The sequence below is a fragment of the Salvia hispanica genome, chromosome 4 (genome assembly GCF_029641045.1).
Source record: "Salvia hispanica isolate PSC_SH4W2 chromosome 4, Shi_PSC_v1, whole genome shotgun sequence".
NCBI classification, from domain to species: Eukaryota; Viridiplantae; Streptophyta; class Magnoliopsida; order Lamiales; family Lamiaceae; genus Salvia; species Salvia hispanica.
Window position 1 is genome coordinate 11,474,794 of NC_142695.1, and position 20,268 is coordinate 11,495,061.

At 34.2% G+C, this 20,268-nt stretch overlaps 1 protein-coding gene and 1 pseudogene across 1 annotated transcript; both read left to right on the plus strand.

Annotated features, from left to right (window-relative positions):
* The first annotated feature begins 7,632 nt into the window (after positions 1-7,632).
* On the plus strand, positions 7,633-8,168 carry LOC125197104 (protein GLUTAMINE DUMPER 1 pseudogene; annotated as a pseudogene).
* Positions 8,169-15,075: 6,907 nt separating this feature from the next.
* LOC125191884 (PTI1-like tyrosine-protein kinase At3g15890) lies at positions 15,076-16,881 on the plus strand. The gene is made up of 4 exons (XM_048089312.2): positions 15,076-15,207; positions 15,279-15,435; positions 15,573-15,835; positions 16,058-16,881. Exons 1-4 carry the CDS (start codon positions 15,161-15,163, stop codon positions 16,731-16,733), a joined length of 1,143 nt encoding a protein of 380 aa, XP_047945269.1. The 5' UTR covers positions 15,076-15,160; the 3' UTR covers positions 16,734-16,881.
* The last annotated feature ends 3,387 nt before the right edge of the window (positions 16,882-20,268 follow it).

The window sequence follows — 20,268 nt, forward strand, 5'->3', positions numbered from 1 at the left end:
GCTTTGTTGTTTCTTATCTTATCAAAGAAATAATTATTCGTCCCATCGACACTCAAAGAGACACACAACCATTATTCTTCTCATTTCGTGAGTATTGATCATATATAAACGCAGTGGTATATAATCTGCAAATACATACATTAAGTGTATTATGTTTCTCAAGTTTTTGCTCTTTTTAAAAAAACAATGTGGTGTCATAAAACCATCGACAATGGTGTCCTGAAAATCAACCCCGTGAATCTACGCAATGTACACGAGTGTGTGATTTGATTACCAACCACACGGTCCGTGCGATTGGTCTTAGCTTCAGAGATGACAATTCCCGCACTGTCTATGTGGTTAATTTGCCTCTTTAACGCACAGTCTGTGTTGCATGTTGTGGATGGGACGAGATTTTATGTAGTGTTTTTTTATGAGTTTATGAGGAGAGAGTAAAGTAAAAGAGATGAAAAAATAGAAATGGTGTTGTTTTGTTTTAGAAATTTATTTTGTAGAAATAGAAATGGAATTGGCACGATATTTTATTAGTGTAGTTTTTGTGAGTTAATGAAGAGATAGTAAAGTAAGACATGAAAAAGTAGAATTAGAATTATTTCCATTTTAGGAAACATTTCATTTATAACGAGACGGTCTAAAAAGTAAAATATTTAATTTCTAATGACACATTAGTATCCTCATTCTGTAAATCTAGAATTATACAGACACACCCACACTATATATATTATGTGTGTATGGTCAATCCTCTTGGTCGAGCGTGTTCCAACATTATCCTCAAGTGTACCATGTATGAGGTATCACTAGTTTGCTTTCATTAAAATTTGCATTAAGCTTTTAGGATAGAACTAAGATTCCAAATTAAAGTACCACCTTAAAGGCGAATCAGTCTTTAGTGCTCTCTCCACTACAATACTTACTATCTTTAATTTTATCTTTTGAAATTATTATCTTAGATCAAAGAAATATTTAAAATCTCGTTGTTTTAAGTACTATATATATTAGTTAACCATTAAAGAATGTTATTGGACAATATATCCAGTACTAGAATATTGAAGAGGCAATAGATATACAACAATGTACCACATGGTAATCTGATTCTGATTCAAGAATTTATTCTCAATTATATAATCACAGGTAAATCCAATATACAATATCTAAGACATGTAACAGTATCACTCTTGAGCAACAAGTCTCAACTGTTTTTAATTAGATAATGAATTGATGTAAATTAATTTTATAATGATAGTGCTCATAATTATTATGGTGATGGACGATATGGAAAGCTGCTAGGGAAAGTGAGAGCAGCCAAAACCATGATTATTGTGGTAACCCACTTAATTATAATTTGTTTGTGCAACTAAAGATGATCATAGTGGAGAACCCATCCAAATGAGTGTTTTAAGTAGGATTGCATGATTAATTATATTATCCATCTGAAAAACCATTCATATATAGTTGGATTTATGATTTAATTTGTTTTTACTTTACTTATGGGAATAAATTGTCAATCTTATATTGGTTAAATTTTCTTATTCGGAGTCCACCTAACCAACTGACCCCACATTTAAATTGGTTTTCAAAGACTATTACTCCATTTAATTTCTACTTTTAGTGTCTATAAATTTATAATAATAACTTATTAAAGAATATTCCAGAACTTATAAGTACCCCATTATGGATAATTTGTAGAGAATGACATATTTATGTTTTTCAATAAGAACGTAGTGTGAAGCGCTCATAAGGGATCTATCATATGGAGTAGTAATCAATGTGATTAAGGTTAATTTAATGGTCACATCAGCTTTAATTAAATCAATCCATTAAGTGGGATTCGGTTTTGGATTTATGTGTAAATTCTCCTATGGTACGCTCTGTTTTTCTTTAATAGTAAAATAGACCAATGTCAAATTAGGTGCTTACAATCAATTAATTAGATATACTCATATAGTGGTGGGGTTCCTAATATGTTTAAACAATTTCAAGTTGTGCCAAAGCTGGCCGTATCGTTTGGGAAAGGAATCGTCCTTAGCGTGTACGTCGGAGCAATAGTGGTGGGCGCCACCGCACTGCGGCGAGTATCAAAGATGCTCATATTAGACGTACATAGATTTTCATATAGATTTTCATATAGCAGTCGGTTCTTTAAATAAGATAAAACTGACGTACTATTATTGCTAACTCATAACTTAATTGCTAACTATAATTAAATAATAGTAATTAGATATTCAAATTAAGGGTTTAGATCATTAATCCCTAAATGTTAATACGATCAACGAAAAACGTCAATAAGGCCATAGGATTAATTTCAAAAAATATCAATAGGAGTATTAATGTCAATTAACTACATGTTTAGTTATATCTAACTTTTAAAAGAAATCCCAAACATTTAAATTTATATAACATATATCAAATTAAAGATAATTTCATAAGGATTCTAACGATATCATACATGCATATGTTCCAATGTCAAAATTTGAAAAAATTTTCATAAATTTTTAATTTTTTCGTATGTCAACATACTATATAAAATATTTCAATATAATGCATGTAGAATGTCAATATAAGCAATGAGTTAACATTCTTAAAGCATTATGTTGACATTCTCAAAGTATTGAGTTGATATTTTCAGAACTTCATCCAAAACCCTAATTTTGAGATTTTTTTTTATCTTTTTCGACTTAATTAATTAAAACGAAAATTACACGTGGCAAATTGTAGACCACACGTTTTCTAAAATTCTATAGCCTTAAATTAATTGTAGTTAGCAATTAAATAATGAGTTAACAATTGATCACTTTCCGACATACTACACTATATGATAAACTAGTAATTAAAATTTATGTAATATAATTAATCATAAAATACAATCTAATTTTGTCATTACGAATGTACACACAACTTACATTGTAACAACCAAGCTTTTAAAAAAATTGTAGGCGTAGTGATACAGTAGTTTTTACATGACAATGCAATGTTTAATAGGATGACATAAATTTTAATAATCCATTAAGGAAAATGTTTTAGAGACATAATGTCTCCAAGCCATAATGCAATATTAAGGCTAAAATAGTTATTTTAGATTGTTTTAGATTTTTATTTAAATTCATGTTATATTTATTTACTTTTCTACCCTTTATATTAAAGTATTAACTAAATATACTTATTAAGGACATTGACACTAATTATGCGATTTCAATTTTATTAGCATGCAATCCTCATATTTATGATGGCAGTTTTTTTATATCTTATTGCATTTATTTAAGGACACATATTTAAAATAATAAAATATTATATTTCATTGAATCTATATATTTAGTGTACATTTATTTACCTATGAAATAATAATACTATATTTTATTAGAAAATGAACCATATAACAGATTTCTTATCAAATAAATTTTTACAAATTTTAATTTAAATAATTTAATAAAATAATTAGCTCTACAAAGTATTAAAATTTGTTATCTTATTTTATAAATAGTAAAGAATTAGATTTACTATGGCCAAAAATAATTATTTTATAATTAAACTGTAATTTTTAATATTGAAAAATTTAATTTTATAACCTTTTTATTTAGAAGATTCTTTATAAGGAGTATTAAAGCTTTTAGCTCAATTCACGGTAACATGGCATGCATTAAAATTTGATATATAATGTATTAATACTAATTGAGTTTAATATTTTGATTTTAAAAAAAATTAGTAATATTAATATTAATTTTTTATTTTCTTTATATTCTTAAAATTTGGAACATTAAATTCGAGTCTTAATCAAAAAATGTTTACACATTCTGAACTCATCTCTTTAATATGTTAAAGACATGTGAATTATATTTTCTGTTTTTCTTAATAAAACATTAGAGTTCTTAAATCAATTCACTACTATATATGTTAATACTAATTGGGTATACTATTTTGAATTGTACCGTTTCAATAAAAATAACACATACTTAATAAAAAAAAGTCACATATTCTTAATTCATCTATTTAATATTCTAAAAATATAGAGTTAATGTTTTCTCTTTTTCTTTATAAATTATTAGAGTTATAAGATCATTTACTATATTATGCAATAAATTAAAATTTGATACATAGTATATAATAATCATACTAATTGAGTTTTTGGATATGATTTTAATTCTTTACGTTCAAAATTTAATTTATTTGATTCTTAATATTTAGAATGCTATAATCGAACATCTATAAGAAAATAATCACATGTTCTTAACTCATATATTTACTATTTGAGTTATATTCTCTTTTTTCTAGTATAAAATATTATAAATCTTCGCTCGGTTCACTATATCATGCAAACAACTAAATTTTGATATATATGATAGTACTAATATTAGTTGAGTTAACGGTTTTGATTTAAAAATTTTCATAATTTTAATTTTAATTCTTGTGCATTTCAAACTTTTAATTACTTTAAATTATTAATTTTTTACCTAAATTCCACAACTAAATCAATCAATCACTTATTTTTAAATTTTTTAAAACGTGTGATTGTTTATATTCTTAAATTTTAACATCAATTAGTAGATGATACACTAAAATGAATTAAAACTTGAATAGAAGTCTCATCAATTATTTTTATTTTAAACAATTCCTAAAATTATGGAATCTAATCTTCTTCTTTATTTTGGAAAACAATAGTAACATATATCTTGATACATACATGTAGCTATTTATACAACTTAAAAATTTAATACTAGCTTTTAAATGATAACACTAAGAAATTTGAATGCAAATTTATTATTTCGTTGAATGATAATACAAGGAAATTGAGTGCAAATACATGTAGTTATTTCCATAACTTATAGTTTAAATGATTATTTACGACTAATAAAATAATTTGATTTGAATGACTATTTTTTATTGAATGATAACACTAAATATATATAATCATTTATATAACATAAAATTTAAATATTACTATTTAATATCATTTTAATTTATTTAATATTAGACATCAAGTATTTTTTATAACTTACAAATTTTATAATTATTTGATAATAAAATAATCAGATGACAATGACTATTATAATTATAATTTACTTTCTATTTTTATAAATTAAATTTAGTTGTTTAGAATTTTAAGAATTATTTAATAATAAAATAATTATATATAAATACTCATCAAGTAGCGAAAATAGTTGAGAATTGGTTAAAATTTTGACTAAAAAATGTGAATCTTAATTAATAGTACTTACCACGTAATTAGTTATAGATAGTTAATTTGATTAGCTTTCCTTTCTTAATAAATAGTAATTATTTTCCTTTTATCTAAAATAAGGGTATATTAGTACATATTTAAATAAGATTATGGAAAAGTGACATAAGGGTATTATGGCTTAGAGACATTATGTCTCTAAATCACTACTCATCCATTAAATACTCGCTTTATACTCCGCGTAAAACGTTGGGTTTTAGATAGACACGTATCTGCGTTTGTTACTAATAAAGTTCGTCCAACATTTTCTAATACTTTCTTTCCTTTTACTATATTTAAATTCTGTATAAGTATAATTGTGCAAAAGCTCTAACAGTAATCTAAATTATTTAAAAATATAAGTACTTTTGAATAAAATTTACAGAACATAGACATTAGTACTATTTTCTTTGTGTATACTCAAGCATATAATTTGTACCAAAGCCAGCACCCACTATGAAACTTTTCATTCAACCGTCTTCTAATTTATACCTAGCTATTTAAATTATGAAGTTTTGGTTAAATCTTAATTAATTTTGTAATTGTTGAAATTGAAATATTAAATCACGAAAATTTAATTTTTCTAAATTCTCATTCAGGCATTAAATGACGTTTTCATGGTGTTTAAAACAACATGTTTCAAATATTAAAGATCATGAAATATACCAGAATACTGTATAACTTAAATAACTATTAATTTTTTTTGTTATGATAAATTCTTAAATATGTAAAATTTATTGAGATTACTATATGCGCTTAAGGTTATTGCAAGAAATTGGTATCCACTAAGACGATACATTAGAACAGAAACATAATTATAAAAATTTATTCGACGAAATGAAGGGAGATCCTATGCAACATTAATTGGTTGAAGAGGTAGGGTAAAAGTAATCTACATGGTGAGGGAATTGCGTCTTAATTTCAGCCTTGTAAAATAATGACTCATCCAACTTTACCCATTAAAAGATTAATTGTGCCTTGCAGTATCAAACTTTTTATATAAAAAGATACTAATTCGTTTGAATATGCATGCATCTAATTGGAAGGTGCTTAATAGAGAAATGTAAATTGATCCAATCGCAAAACGAACTATGATATGCGTACATATTGTTTGTGGTCGAAATTGAAATAGATGTCTACATCTTACAAGATACTAATAAAATATTGGAATATGGAGTAGTTCATTTATCGATATTATTTTATTGAAATCAGATGTGATAAGCTCGTTTTAAGAAAAATAATTCGAACTAATTATAGTATTTCCTTTAATACGAATATAGTACTCCTTCCTTCAGTCCCCAATTTACACGAACATACTTTTTTTTATTCGTTTATTCCTAATTAAATACTAATACCTATTTTTGGTAATGAATCTCAAATTCTATTAACTTATTCAACTCGCATTTTATTATAAAGTTTATATATTAAAATAGGACTCAAATGTCACTAACTTTTTCCACACACTTTCCACTATAAATTTTAAAACCCGTGCCAAATTAGATGATGCTAATTAATAGGTGACAGATGGAGTAATTATTTTATAAAATTATTATAATTAGTCAACTCCAAATAAGACATAACTTGAACGCAATATATTAAGAAATATCAAAATGGCAATCCTATTTGGTGTGACTCCGTATCAATAATTTTAACAAGTAGTAATAGTATATATTGCCATAATTCTAACTAAATATACTATAAACTATAGGGAGATGATCAAAACAAGAATGCATTTAAATTCAGAAATGTATCCCAAATCTTGGTCTTAGGATTAGATGATCTAATGGTCAATAATTAACCAAAAATACGGAAGGTCATAATTAAGCTGTTTTGGGTCATATTATAATATTTGGATTTAATATCATGTTAAGATCTTTTTAGGTCATGCTTTGTTAGCATGACCCAAAAATAAACTAACTATGACCTAAAAATGCCCTACGTATGACTTTGTTCCGCGTTTCCGTATTTTGATCTAGTTTTCATAGATCAAAACCCATAAACTGTATATGGAAATACTCTAAATTTATCAATATAAATGAGTGCATATGTAAAAATTAAAGACCAATTGAGTAGTCGTTAAAATAGTTAATTGTTTTGTTTGCGTAATATTTTTCATTTGTGAAAAGCATGATATAGTTTCTCCAAATTATAAACTATGAGACAATTGAACAAATTATCAAAATTATATAAATGACCATTTTATAAAGTTATGCAGTGAAAAACTAAAATTTGACCAATCTTTTTTCTTTTCTTTTTTTTTTTTCAGTTTAAGTATTTCTTTGATATAGTAGCCTAATTTTATTTTATGACAACATAATTCCCACAAATAAAAAAATAAACGTAAATTCCAGCTGGGTCGAAAATCCAATCCACCTTCTCTTATTACCATAATTCCCTCTATAAATTCCCTTCCCTCACATCTCTTCTTCCTCAACACCACATCAACAAAACCTCAATCAAACCCTTATACACATGGCGGGTTTTGATGCATCATCAGCAGCAGCAGCGCCGTCGCCAGTTCCGCGGTCGCCGTGGCACTCGCCGGTGCCGTACCTGTTCGGCGGGCTTGCGGCGATGCTGGGGCTCATCGCTTTCGCTCTCTTGATCCTCGCCTGCTCCTACTGGAAGCTCTCCGAAGACGGCGAGAGGGACCTCGAGGCCGACGGAGAACGAGACGGAGCTTCTAAGGCGGCGCCGCCGGTGATGGAGGAGAAGTTTCTGGTGATCATGGCCGGCCAGGAAAAGCCCACTTTCCTCGCCACTCCCATGTCCAGTAGAACGTCGTCGTTTAGTAGCAAGAGTACTACTAGTACTTTAACCTCTCAAAATAGTACCCTCTCTGAAGATTTTGAACATCAAAACATCCAAAATTAGAATTTTGGTTCTTTTAGAATATGGTAGAATTACAAGTATTTTTGTTATGAATTTTGCGGGAATGTAAATAATTTTTGGACGATAATTCTCTCTCTCCCTATCAGTGTTAAATTATTCTACTTTTTGCAACTGTTTGCACAGGGGAATTAAGTACAGAAATTGGAGGACTGAAAATGAACGTGAAATCAGAAAAAGCTCCTGTGAATGAATTTAGATGCAGCAGAGAAATACGTATGATTTCCATAAATTTTAAGCTGTTTATTGAGGTGGGAAATAAAACCATACTCAGTTGCTCTGGTAGAATTAAATTTAGTCAGAGCAAAAAAAATGAGGAGAATTGGTATAGTGAAAGTGGTTGTGGTGTTGACGTGCCACGTGGAAACACACGTGGACGTAGTTCACCTGTCGCGGCGAGCGGAAGCCTGAATGTTGCAATAGGTATTCATGCAGTTGAAGCATTTATGGTGTGTAACTATATATGTTAATTAACACATTATTACTTGAAATGATTGCATGACATATTTACTACCTAGTGATCATAATTTGCTCGATACTCTTATGAATTGAATATAAGTGTTTTTTTTTTATTTTAAAAAAGGTACAGTATCAATTCCGTTACACAGTAAAAATGAAATCATATGAATCCATATATGGATTCATGCTATACACAATATATATTTATGATAAAGATTGTGAAACTATATACTTACCGTGTGACTGATCAAAATCAAACTGGATTCAAATTTATATAGTACAATAAATATATATATATGTGATTATAATATGAATTTGGACCCGAATTTTCACCAATCTAACACTACATTTCACACTAATTAATACACAATTCATTCATATTTATGTTATGCAAGAATATACTTCGTCGTCAAGCATGGAAATTGGGGAGACTAGTGTTAGTGAGGTACACAAAAGCGTGCATATTGTTGTGTTGTTGAGTGGACTACATCAATTTGGGCTCTTCATCTTAAAATCATTAATTGTGGGAAAAGTATGTGTGCGTATGTATAATGTATAGATATTACTATATTAGTATGTGTTTGCGTGTTTGTTGGAAACTAGTCGAATTGGTGTGGGGTTAATTAATTAATCACTGAAAGGGGTAAAATAGGGTATTTTTATGAGGATTACAAATTAGATACAGTGAATATATATATAGTTCTTTTTCGTTTTACAACTTGTAATAGAATTATATTTGCTGACATCAAAGGAATGAATGTACAATCATAAAAAGTCATTTAGTGGAAAATATGACTCATTTCATTAGAGAGAATATTTTTTTTCTGAAAAACAGATATAGTCTAATTGTGATAGACGATCCAAAATGAATAAACAAGACTATTTTTTAGACGAATTAGTGCTATGATGACCAGCTAGCCTTGATACTAAAAACCATGACAGTTCTAATATTATTATTTATGATACGTATTGTGTTCGTAACTAACCTTTTAATATTGCGAGCAACATTAAAGAAAAGGAAAAAAGATGCGGCAGTGTGAAAATGTTTGGTGAGGATGAATGTAGAACAGTACAGTATAAATTTAATATCTACGAGGATTTATGGAGAAAAAGAAATAGGAAGGAATGACAAGTGCATGAGGATGCTATCTTGCTTTTCTCCAACGCCTAAATGCCTTCCCTTTTGTCCAATCCCTTATTTATGCAGATTCTGCTCTCTACTGTTTTTCCTTCTTTTGTTTGTTTATTTCAGTCTTACACAAGTGACTGCATGCCTTCACATTTCAGCAGCTGGCATCACATTCTCACCTTATACTCACGTTTTTAAGTTTTTGTTAATTTACCATATCAACACAATTTGTGTCCGAAGGAATTTAATAAAACCAGCTATACAACTTGTCTATATGCATGTAAATGTCACTCCCTTTGTCCGCGATTTAAAGTCTCATTTTGGGATGTTCGTGATTTGAAGTCCCATTTTTTTTTTTTTTTTTTCTGTTTTACGTAAATGGACCCACCATTTAACTAACTCATTACACTCACGTTCTATTATAAACAAAATATATAAATTGAAGCTTACATGCCACTAACTCATTTTCCTATTTTTCTTTACAAAGTGTCAAATACTTTATTAAAATTAGTGTTGAATCAAAATAAGACCATAAATGGCGAGCGGACAAAATAACATTTAGGATGGTTGAAGAGCTAATTCGCTTGGACTCAGGGACGGATCTATAGTATTGTGAGAAGGGGCAAATGCCCCACCTCATTTTTCTAGTAGCGAGTAAATATATATTATAATACTTAAATATATGGAGTACATATTCAACTAATTTTCCCCCTTGTTTAGAAAAAATATTTTCTTACTTGCCCCACTCCTGACATACACACGAAGGCTTACCCTCCTTTGAGATAATATATTATATCATTTTAATGTATATATTTTATTTTTATATTTATTTATTTATATATTAATATTTTTGCCCGTACTATTATAATTTCCTGTCCCCGTTTGCTAAGCTACTGATTTAAAAATGTGTGAGAGATTGAACTAAGTTCAAAATACGTATCGAATAAGTGGATTTAGGATGGTTGAAGAACTAATTCGCTTGGACTAAGCAATGTTTGCTGAACTAAAGTTGTCAAATGTGTTGGGCCAGGCTTGGCCAGGCCCACTAGGTAAGTGGGCTCGAATTAGCTGAGTTGCACATTTTTTTAATGCGTTTTAAAATTTCTCATATACTTTTTCCATCTCCTCGGCATTTAAAATTGGTATTAGAAGCACCAAAAAGGATTTTAATTTGTCATAATTCTTAATCATGAGAAATTTGATACAAACTCAAAGTTCATTTATTTTTTCACTACATTCAAAGTTCATTTTCACTACATTCAAAGTTGAAGGAGGAAATATCGCATCCACGGTAAGAATAGGTCAGTCATAGGCCAGCCACTCTCTCTCCCTGCTACGTTAGCAGCACTAAAAATCCATTTGCAACGTCAGCATTTTCTCAAATAGGCCAGCCATAGGCCAGCCGAAAAAAAAATAATTCAAAAACAACTACATTTACGGAATAAATTTACGATTAAATTACGGAATTAAATTTACGAGACATATATGGGAAAATCCATTCATTTCATTAAAAAAAAAGGTACATAGATAAAAAAAATACATGTTTTTTTTTAAAAAAAAAGGGCTTCCACACACGAGCCCCGCCACTCTCTACTCCTCGTCGTTGCCGCCGCCATCCTCGCCGCCGCCACCAGGGGTATCTGAGCCCACGTCTGAACCCCCTACCAGTGCCCTCGAGGCATCCAAATCCACCCGCATGTTCTCGAGCATCGAGTAGAGAAACCTCTTCTCCGTGGGGTCGGTTGCGGCCTTCCACTCTTGGAAGACCGCGAACATCCGTTCCTCCGTTTTTGCACGCGAGAATAAGGTGTACGCGCGTGGGGGGGGGGGGGGTGCCGAGATGACCTCCTGGGGCGATAGGGGGGATCCTCCCCTCGCTGCCCGTTGCGCCCGCTTTTGGCCAACCGGGCGAGGGCGACGAGTGGAGGATGGAGGGGACGGAAACTCCTCAGCATCCGGGGGAGGTCGTGGGATCCGCCGCTACTGCCGCTGTAGTCGCCGGAATAGTTCAGCCTCTGCTTCTTCGGCCACCCAGCGTCGCACCCCACCCGGAACTTCTCGGAGTCCTTCAGCAACACATAGCATTCCCAGAAGGTGAAGTCCTTATACTTCCACGGCAAGGGGAACTGACTCTCCGCTATCTTCCGGGAGTCCTCCTCATTTTACCCACTAGTCAGCTGGCGGAGGGCGTTGGCGTACAACCCCGAAAATCGGCTGACCGCGGCCCTGATCCGTTCCCACCCCTTCCGGCACTCCTCCCCGCTGTAGTCCTTCCCGTGCGGGCAGTTTCTCATGTAGGCTGCTTTAATCTTCAGCCACATGTTGACGACCCGCTGGTTGTTCGCAACCAGCGGATCGTCGCAGACCGACAACCACGCCTTGGCCACGCCGGCGTACTCATCCTCCGTCCACTTCCTCCGCGTGGGAGTGTCGTGATCAGCAGGCTGCGACGACTCGCCGACCATCTTGCCCTTCCCCTTGCCCTTCTTCTTCTTCGGCGCGGCCCGACCCGCTGGAACGGGAGTGTCCGGCTCCCCGAGATCGATCCCCATCTCATGCAATGACAAAAGGTCATCGCCAGTGAACTGCGTCTCCACTGGGGTCGACATGTGAGGCGAAGCCGTCAAAAAATCAAGAGAGGGACGATAGACCGTGTCCCACCCCTCCCCCCCCCCCCCGTGGCCCCTGCATCCCGGGATGCATCCCTCCCTGCCACATCATCCCCATCATCTGCTGCTGCATCTGGGGCATACCTCCCCACCCCGGCGCTGACTGCCCGCCGCTCGCCTTCACCCCGTCCGGCATCCCCCCTGGTTCGTCCCTGCATCCCGCCCGGCGCTCCAGCCATCATCTCCATCAACTGTTGCCAAGGGACGTTAAACCCTGGGCCCATCTGCCCGCCCATCTGGCCCCATCCAGATCCCACGGGTACCGTGGGAGTATGAGAACCGCTCGTCGCTGGACAAGACTCGTTGTTGTTGTCCATCGCTCGATGTTGCTCTTGTACAGAAATTTAGAGAGAGAGAAAACTCGTTAAAATAAGTGGTGCAAATGAAAATGAAACTAAAATCGCGTATATATAGGTTTTCAAAAAAAAAAATTCAAAAAAAAACGAAAATTGGCGCTGGCCGATCGGCACGCCACAATGGCGGCCAGCGCACGCGAATCGGCTAGCCCACGCCGATTTTCTCGCCGATTCTCGGCTAGCCGGTTATAATGGTTCGGCTAGTCGACCGGCTAGCGACGCGAATCGGCTAGCCGCTATTGTGGATGCTCTTAGGTTGACTGAAATATGGGAAATTCCTTTTGGTGCATCCACTCTGCAACACGTCATATATAAAAGCCATGTCATCATTACTCGGAACACATGCAATGGAAAAACGGACGCATGCACTGTAAATTCATGACATTTTTGGTGCTACCTTTGAGGTTCGTGGAAAATACCGAAAAAATTGGAAAAGTTCATGACTTTTCCAACAATGTATCCTTCTTAAAAACCCTAGTCAAGTCAAACATTGTCAGTTAATGAAGGACACAGAGAGTAGTTAATATTCATTTCGGCTACCCCAACCTTCGTAATTAAGCAAATACTTCCTCTGTCACATTTAAGATGTCCACATTTTTCTTTTAATTTGTTCCACTCAATATGTCCCCTTTCTATATTTGAAAATAAATCTTTCTCTCCTCTCTTATCATTAAAATATTCAACTATCTTTTTTTCTCTGTTTATTTCATCTAACAACTTCTATAATCCCGTATCACTCAAAAATATAGACATCTTAAATGAGACGGATGAAGTATACGATATTACAATTGTGGAAAAGATCTAATGTGGAAATGAACGACAATAAATGTGAAGTGAGTTGTCAATATGCGTCCACCACAATGTCACATCCCCGACATCATGTGGATTGACCTAGACGTTTTCAGTGTTATGTTAGCCTTCTTTTATACGTCAATCTGTTTCGTGTTAATAGAGTTATTTTTTTATTTAAAAAATTTTAACATAATTGAGTCATTTTTATTTTTGGCCAAATGTAATCTTTCTTCTTACTTTTTTTTCTCATCAACTTTCTTACTTTATTCACCATTTAACACTATTTTTAAACTCAGTGCAAAAAAAATATGTCTCTATTAACGTGGAACGAGGAAATATTATGCAATTAATTTAATACTTCCTCCATCTCCTAATATGTGTCTCATTTTGATTCAACACGAGTTTTAAGAATTGTAATAGAAAGTGGATTGATAAAATTAGTGAAATGAGAATCATACTTTTATAAACTTAGTTTTGTAGAAAAAATGTGACTGAAAATAAATTAGTGGAATGCATATTATCAAATTGATAAAAATAAATTGAAATAAATAATAAGATGAAGTAAAATGTAAAACTGAGACATATAATGTGGGAAATAGGTGACTTATAAACTCGTTTTTTTAATTTTCTTTTTCTAATTCTTTTGATGTCGTACAAGAGAGACGCGTCTTATAAAATTATCTTACCGTTTTCTTTATATTTTTTCTTTCTTCTTATGCGAGAAATCTTGCTCTTTTCCTTTCTTTTAGCTACATGAATAATCGTATTCATATTTCAGCTTTCAGTTGTCTTCTCCCCCAAAAGAAATATAGAAAATATAGTCTCTCTTTTAATATGTTGACTTATTATCCCGAAATTACTCGTCAATTATATGGTTTCCAGCAAATATATATACGGTCCAAAATCGTACATGAAGCCAAATGTCGTAGTTATGGCAATTCAATTCGTGTATTATTAGTTCCATGGAGTTGACAACATATAGCAAACAGGCTTGTGACTGAGTATTTTATAATTCCATCCAGTTGTGGAGTACTGTATTTTTTATAAAAATATATATTTTTATTTTATACACAAAGTGAACTAATATAATTAAGAATTCATATATAGTATCTTTAATCTTATCTTTGTTATTTATTTTTATGATAGTTTAATTAGGACTTAATCGCACCTCCACCACTCTGATTAACGATTTGTTGCCCAATACAAACAATATCGTGAAGGAATTATGCGCATCAAGATTAGCACATGAATGCATGCATGTTGCACAATACATTACTGCAAAAGATCATCCAACTCGTAGAAAATGACATATAAATGTAGTTACTGCAAAAGATCATTAAGATTCCTTAGTCTTTGGTAAATATATGCAATAATTATAAGTATAAGTATAACATAATATTGCAGTCCAACAGTTTTGGCTTAACTTGAAATAAAAAGAGAAAATATTGACAACTATGTCAATAATTAGAAGTGAGTTTGATACAAAACTAAAACACTATTAAATATAATCAATTAATTTAACACAGGGGCAGCCGGCTAGGACGGCAGTGCCACAATTGACAAAGACACACTTTTTCCAACTAAAATTCTTTAAAAACATCTTCATAGATTGATTCTCCAATCCAAAAATCAAATTAAGTGCGTCTCTCATCAAGCCATGGGATCATCCGTCAGTTGCTGCGGTAATGATAAAGTTGAAGAAGGGTAGGCATTCTTAATTACTTACCATAATTTTAATAACCAAAATAATTGATATTTTATTTTTTTTCATGTAGTTTGACGTTGGGAGGAGGAGGCGAGAACGTCAATCAATGGAGAATTTTCACCTACAAGGAGCTGCATACGGCCACCAACGGCTTCAGCGACGACTACAAGCTTGGCGAAGGCGGTTTTGGGAGTGTTTATTGGGGCCGAACCTCCGATGGCCTTCAGGTATTTGAATTAAGTTGAATTTTAGGGAAGATGACTCATTTATATTTGAAATTCTACAAGCAAAAATGTTATTTATCTTCCTTACCAAACCTGCACTAAATTATTGGGGAGACGGATAGTGACATTTTTAAGTGTAGATTGCGGTGAAGAAGTTGAAGTCGATGAATTCCAAGGCGGAGATGGAGTTTGCGGTGGAGGTGGAGGTGCTGGGAAGAGTGAGGCACAAGAATCTGCTAGGGCTCAGAGGGTATTGCGCGGGAAACGACCAGCGCCTCATCGTCTATGACTACATGCCTAATCTTAGCTTGCTCTCACATTTACACGGCCAGTTCGCCGGTGAAGTCCAGCTTGATTGGAAAAAGAGAATGAAAGTCGCAATGGGGTCGGCCGAGGGCATATTGTATTACTCTCCATCCATTCTCTCATTTGTTTCAATTCAATAGACTAGTCATTGAAAAAATTTAATATGTTATCAAAATTAGGACGAACTAAAATGGAAAAATGTGACTAACAAAGTATTATTATATCTTGAAAAAATCTGATAGAAAAGTAATTGAAAAGATCTAATATGTGGTCAAAATTAAGACGAACTAAAATGAAAAAATGTGACTGCCGGTAACAGGTACCTGCACCATGAAGTGACGCCGCACATAATCCACAGAGACATAAAGGCGAGCAACGTGCTGCTGGATTCGAACTTCGACCCGCTGGTGGCCGATTTTGGGTTCGCGAAACTGATACCCGAGGGGGTGAGCCACATGACGACGCGGGTGAAGGGGACGCTAGGTTACCTGGCGCCAGAGTACGCCATGTGGGGGAAAGTGTCGGAGAGCTGCGATGTGTACAGTTTCGGAATCCTTCTACTGGAGATCGTGACCGGGAGGAAGCCAATCCAGAAGCTTCCGGGCGGCGTCAAGCGGACCATCACCGAGTGGGCCGAGCCGCACATAAGCAAAGGCCAGTTTAAGGATCTTGCGGACCCGAAGCTACGTGGGAATTTCGACGAGAGGCAGCTCATTCAGGCGATTAATGTGGCGGCGCTGTGCGTGCAGAGTGAGCCGGAGAAGCGGCCGACGATGAAGGAGGTGGTGCATCTCCTGAGTACCGCGGCGCCTGTGGCTGCGCGGATCAAGAGCGTTAAGTATTCTGATGATTTGATGGCTCGTGATCAGGATGATGAAGATGATGGTGATGGGAGGAATGGATATGAGGATGAGAGCAGCGTCTACGGCGTTTTCGGGGCGTTGGAGGCGCAGAAGATGGAGGCTCCCTTCCGGCGCTACGGGGAGAGGCGATGAGACTCATTTGATTGTGGAGGCACTGTTAATTAATGTCTTTTTATTTGATTGTTTTTGGTTCGTGACTCATTTCTGTTGATCAGCTACGCAACTCAACGCGTATATAGTAGTGACATCTTAATTTAATTTTGAGCACACAACTTTTTACTTCCAGTTATAGTCCAATATTTGACTCAATACGAGTTATATGAAATTGTTAGGCCTTGTGAAGACAAATGGAAAAATGAGTTAATGGAATGAGGGTTGTGGGCCTGTTAAGGGTATAGTTCCCTTAACGTACACCGGCAGCAACGAACAAAAAACAGCGATAGAACTCGGACATCATAGACTCTCCCCGTCGATCAATCCAAAAATTTAGGGTTGCAAATAAAATAAAGATGACATAAAGTAGGTAAATTATGTTATTTCTTGAGAGAAAAATAATAACACAACCCCTATTTATATTTTAAGGACCTTAGATGATTCGACTCTCTTACTCGGGAGATAATCACCAAGAAAATCCAGAAAGAATCTTATTGGGCTTGACTAGATAGTTTAATGTAACATCCGGTTCAACAATAATTAAAATTATTAGCAAACTGAGGTAATTAATTAATTAAATAAACTGAACTAATACGACACATAATTGCCATTATCTGTCTGGTGCTCTTGTCTGCAATCGTGGGCGCGCAGCGGCCTCAGTGTTTCAGACGCAGCTTCATCTTGCTCAATTGAATCGAACACGCGCGGTCCTTCTTCAACATCTGTCTCCTGCTCCTCCAGCAATGGGTCGGCCATCAACGTTGGGTCTAACACAATGACCGATGGGTATATTCTTGTATTAGGGTCCCACTTTTATATATTGATTTTATAACATAATGCAAGTGTAATGTTTTAGTTAAGTCATATGGTTCATCTATCTTAAATGAAAAGAAAGCAAATGAGACTTTAAATTGCGTACTTTCTAAAATAGCAAAATGTTAACTTTTTTTTTAATGGGTGTGTGTGGGGTGGGAGGGGGGGGTTGTTGTTTTGGGGGGAGGAGTATATGTTTGGAGGTAAACAAGATCATTGGATTATGAATTACTAATGAAAGTAGCACACTGTACAATATCTATATATTGGGCGTAAATTACAAATTGAAGTTAGATGAGGAAGGCGATTTTAGTCTAGGCCTCAATCATACTTGTTTGATTGGTCTTGGTTTACGTCTATCAGGTAATCCACTCATTTTGTACTGAACTCTAGTTTGGTCTAATTGAGTCCAAAACTAAAGCCCATTGACTCTAGATCCAATTACATCAATCATCGTCAATATCTTCATTCTTCATGCTTGCAGCAATAAATCAATTACCAAACAATTATTAGTAGGGTTTCTTTGCCTATTTTGTGTTGGATAAATTTGATGTTACAAGAGTTCTACATTCTTAGTTTAGTAAAGTTTCGTATATGATACTCCTTTCGTTCAATAATAAATATCACACTTTTTTTTTTTAGTTTATCCCGCAAAAAATGTCACATTTCTTTTTTTAAAGAAAACTCCTTCTCACATTAATATAAATATACCATTTCCTCACTCCACCTAACACACAAAATAATATCACCTAAAATCTGTGTCAATCCCCAATTGGCCATCTATTATGAGACGGAGGGAGTATAAAAGTTTATTCTAATTTTAAATTTGTTGTTTGATAAGTAAAAAACTAGCCAAAATTTGAATTTGACATTGGCTTTAACTTTTATGTGAATATATTTTTTTATAAAAATTTACGATACTTTCTCCGTCTCCAAAAAATTGACAAATGTGTAGGATTATTATTTGTTGAAACACTTTCCATATTTAGACTTTGTCTAATATTGGGGGATGACAAAAATGGTAAAACTAGTCTATTTTTTGGGGACGAATTATTATCTAACTTTATTTATGTAACGACCCGCCCTTCTAGGGTATAATAAATACGTCGATCGTTAACTAGGCAGACTTAAATGCAGCAGAGATCATAGGCTAGGGTTTCATTAAAAAGGGATTTGACCAAAATATTTAATGAACAATTAAGTAAAAGAAGAATAATTCCTTAGCAACGAGATTCAATGAAAAAGGGCTATCACAATTAGCATTCCCACAATGACAAGGTTTCAAAATAACCCCGACTGTAGCATGTCTCAATAATCCAACGAAATAAAATAGTTCAAACTCAACCAAACAATCATAAGTTTCATGTTTCAGCGGAAGCAACCAAGAGAAGGGTGAAGCTATGTATGAAGACACAACTACACTCAAAGTTTCAAACTGATCATATTATTATTTTCTCCTTTGCTCGACACCGTCAACCGCTCGTCGCCACTCAACCTGCACATAGGGAAAACACATGCAGGGCTGAGTACTATAAACATACTCAGTGGACTCATGCCGAAAACAGTTTTATCACAAATATAGTTATCACATGCCATTTCCAAGTGCCCATCGGGGTTTTATCTTTAGAAAGGCCCGAGGCACCACAATATATATCATTTATCCAAAATCACGGTCGCGCAACTATTTTTCACATCGGCGTTTACCATATCCTCATTCTACATGACAAGGAATGCGGCCGCAATCCAGGTCACTAGACCGGCCGACCCGTACGCCAGCACTCGGTCTAACATTGGTGTACACTAATCCAAGTAGAGTTTGTGGCTCTACGAGGATCCGAATTCGATTAAATCAATAGTGGCATAGCCACAAGGGATAGGCACGACAAAACAAATCAAGGCATGATAACACATATCTCATTCTCATCAATAAATATTTAGGATGATGTCCTTATTTTAAAAGAAAAGCCCACCTCGGCGGCTTAGCTCGCAAATATACTCTTCTCCTTGCTATCACGCTGGGAGCGCGAATTATCACCTTTAAATTTATGTGTATCACAAATCAGTTTCGAACATGGATTCAAAAATCATGCATGTTCCCACGTTTCCCTTTCCCATTAATTTGTTTTAATATCACCGTTCAAAATCAATATCAAATTATCATATCACTTTTATTCGCACAACAACTCCAGATCTATCATCAAAACGTGTCACGCATGAGTGTTTCACAACACACATCACACGCACGCACCTCGAGACACACACACATACACACGATCCACTCACACACACATATGCATCTCATTCATCAATTGGTTTCCCTTTTTCACTCGATCTATATGCATGAGGGTTCAAGAACACCGATTAATCGGTTAGATGAGAAAAGATTAATATAAAAGTACCTTTTCTTGATAGAACGAACGGTAGAACAAAGTAATAGCCTTGATTCTTCAACAATTCTTGAATTTCAACTTCAATTCTTGGTAAAGAATGAAGAGATCTTGAATAAAATAGAAAACAAGTTGAAGAAGAAGTGGAAGAAGTGGGGAACGTGTTTTTCAAGAGAGAGGGGGCGTGAATTATGATTTCTAGGGTGCAAGATATAATATCTTTAATTAAATAAATTAAAGATTTAAGAAGATTTGGGGAGATTTGATAGTAGAAGTTGGCGTGAATTAGGGGAGAAATAAGGGGGAATTCGAAT

Coding starts and splice junctions, on each gene's coding strand:
- LOC125191884 (XM_048089312.2), top strand. CDS start 15,161: ATGGGATCATCCGTCAGTTGCTGCGGTAATGATAAAGTTGAAGAAGG. Junction 15,208..15,278: donor AATGATAAAGTTGAAGAAGG/GTAGGCATTCTT, acceptor TTTTTCATGTAG/TTTGACGTTGGGAGGAGGAG. Junction 15,836..16,057: donor GGGTCGGCCGAGGGCATATT/GTATTACTCTCC, acceptor TGCCGGTAACAG/GTACCTGCACCATGAAGTGA.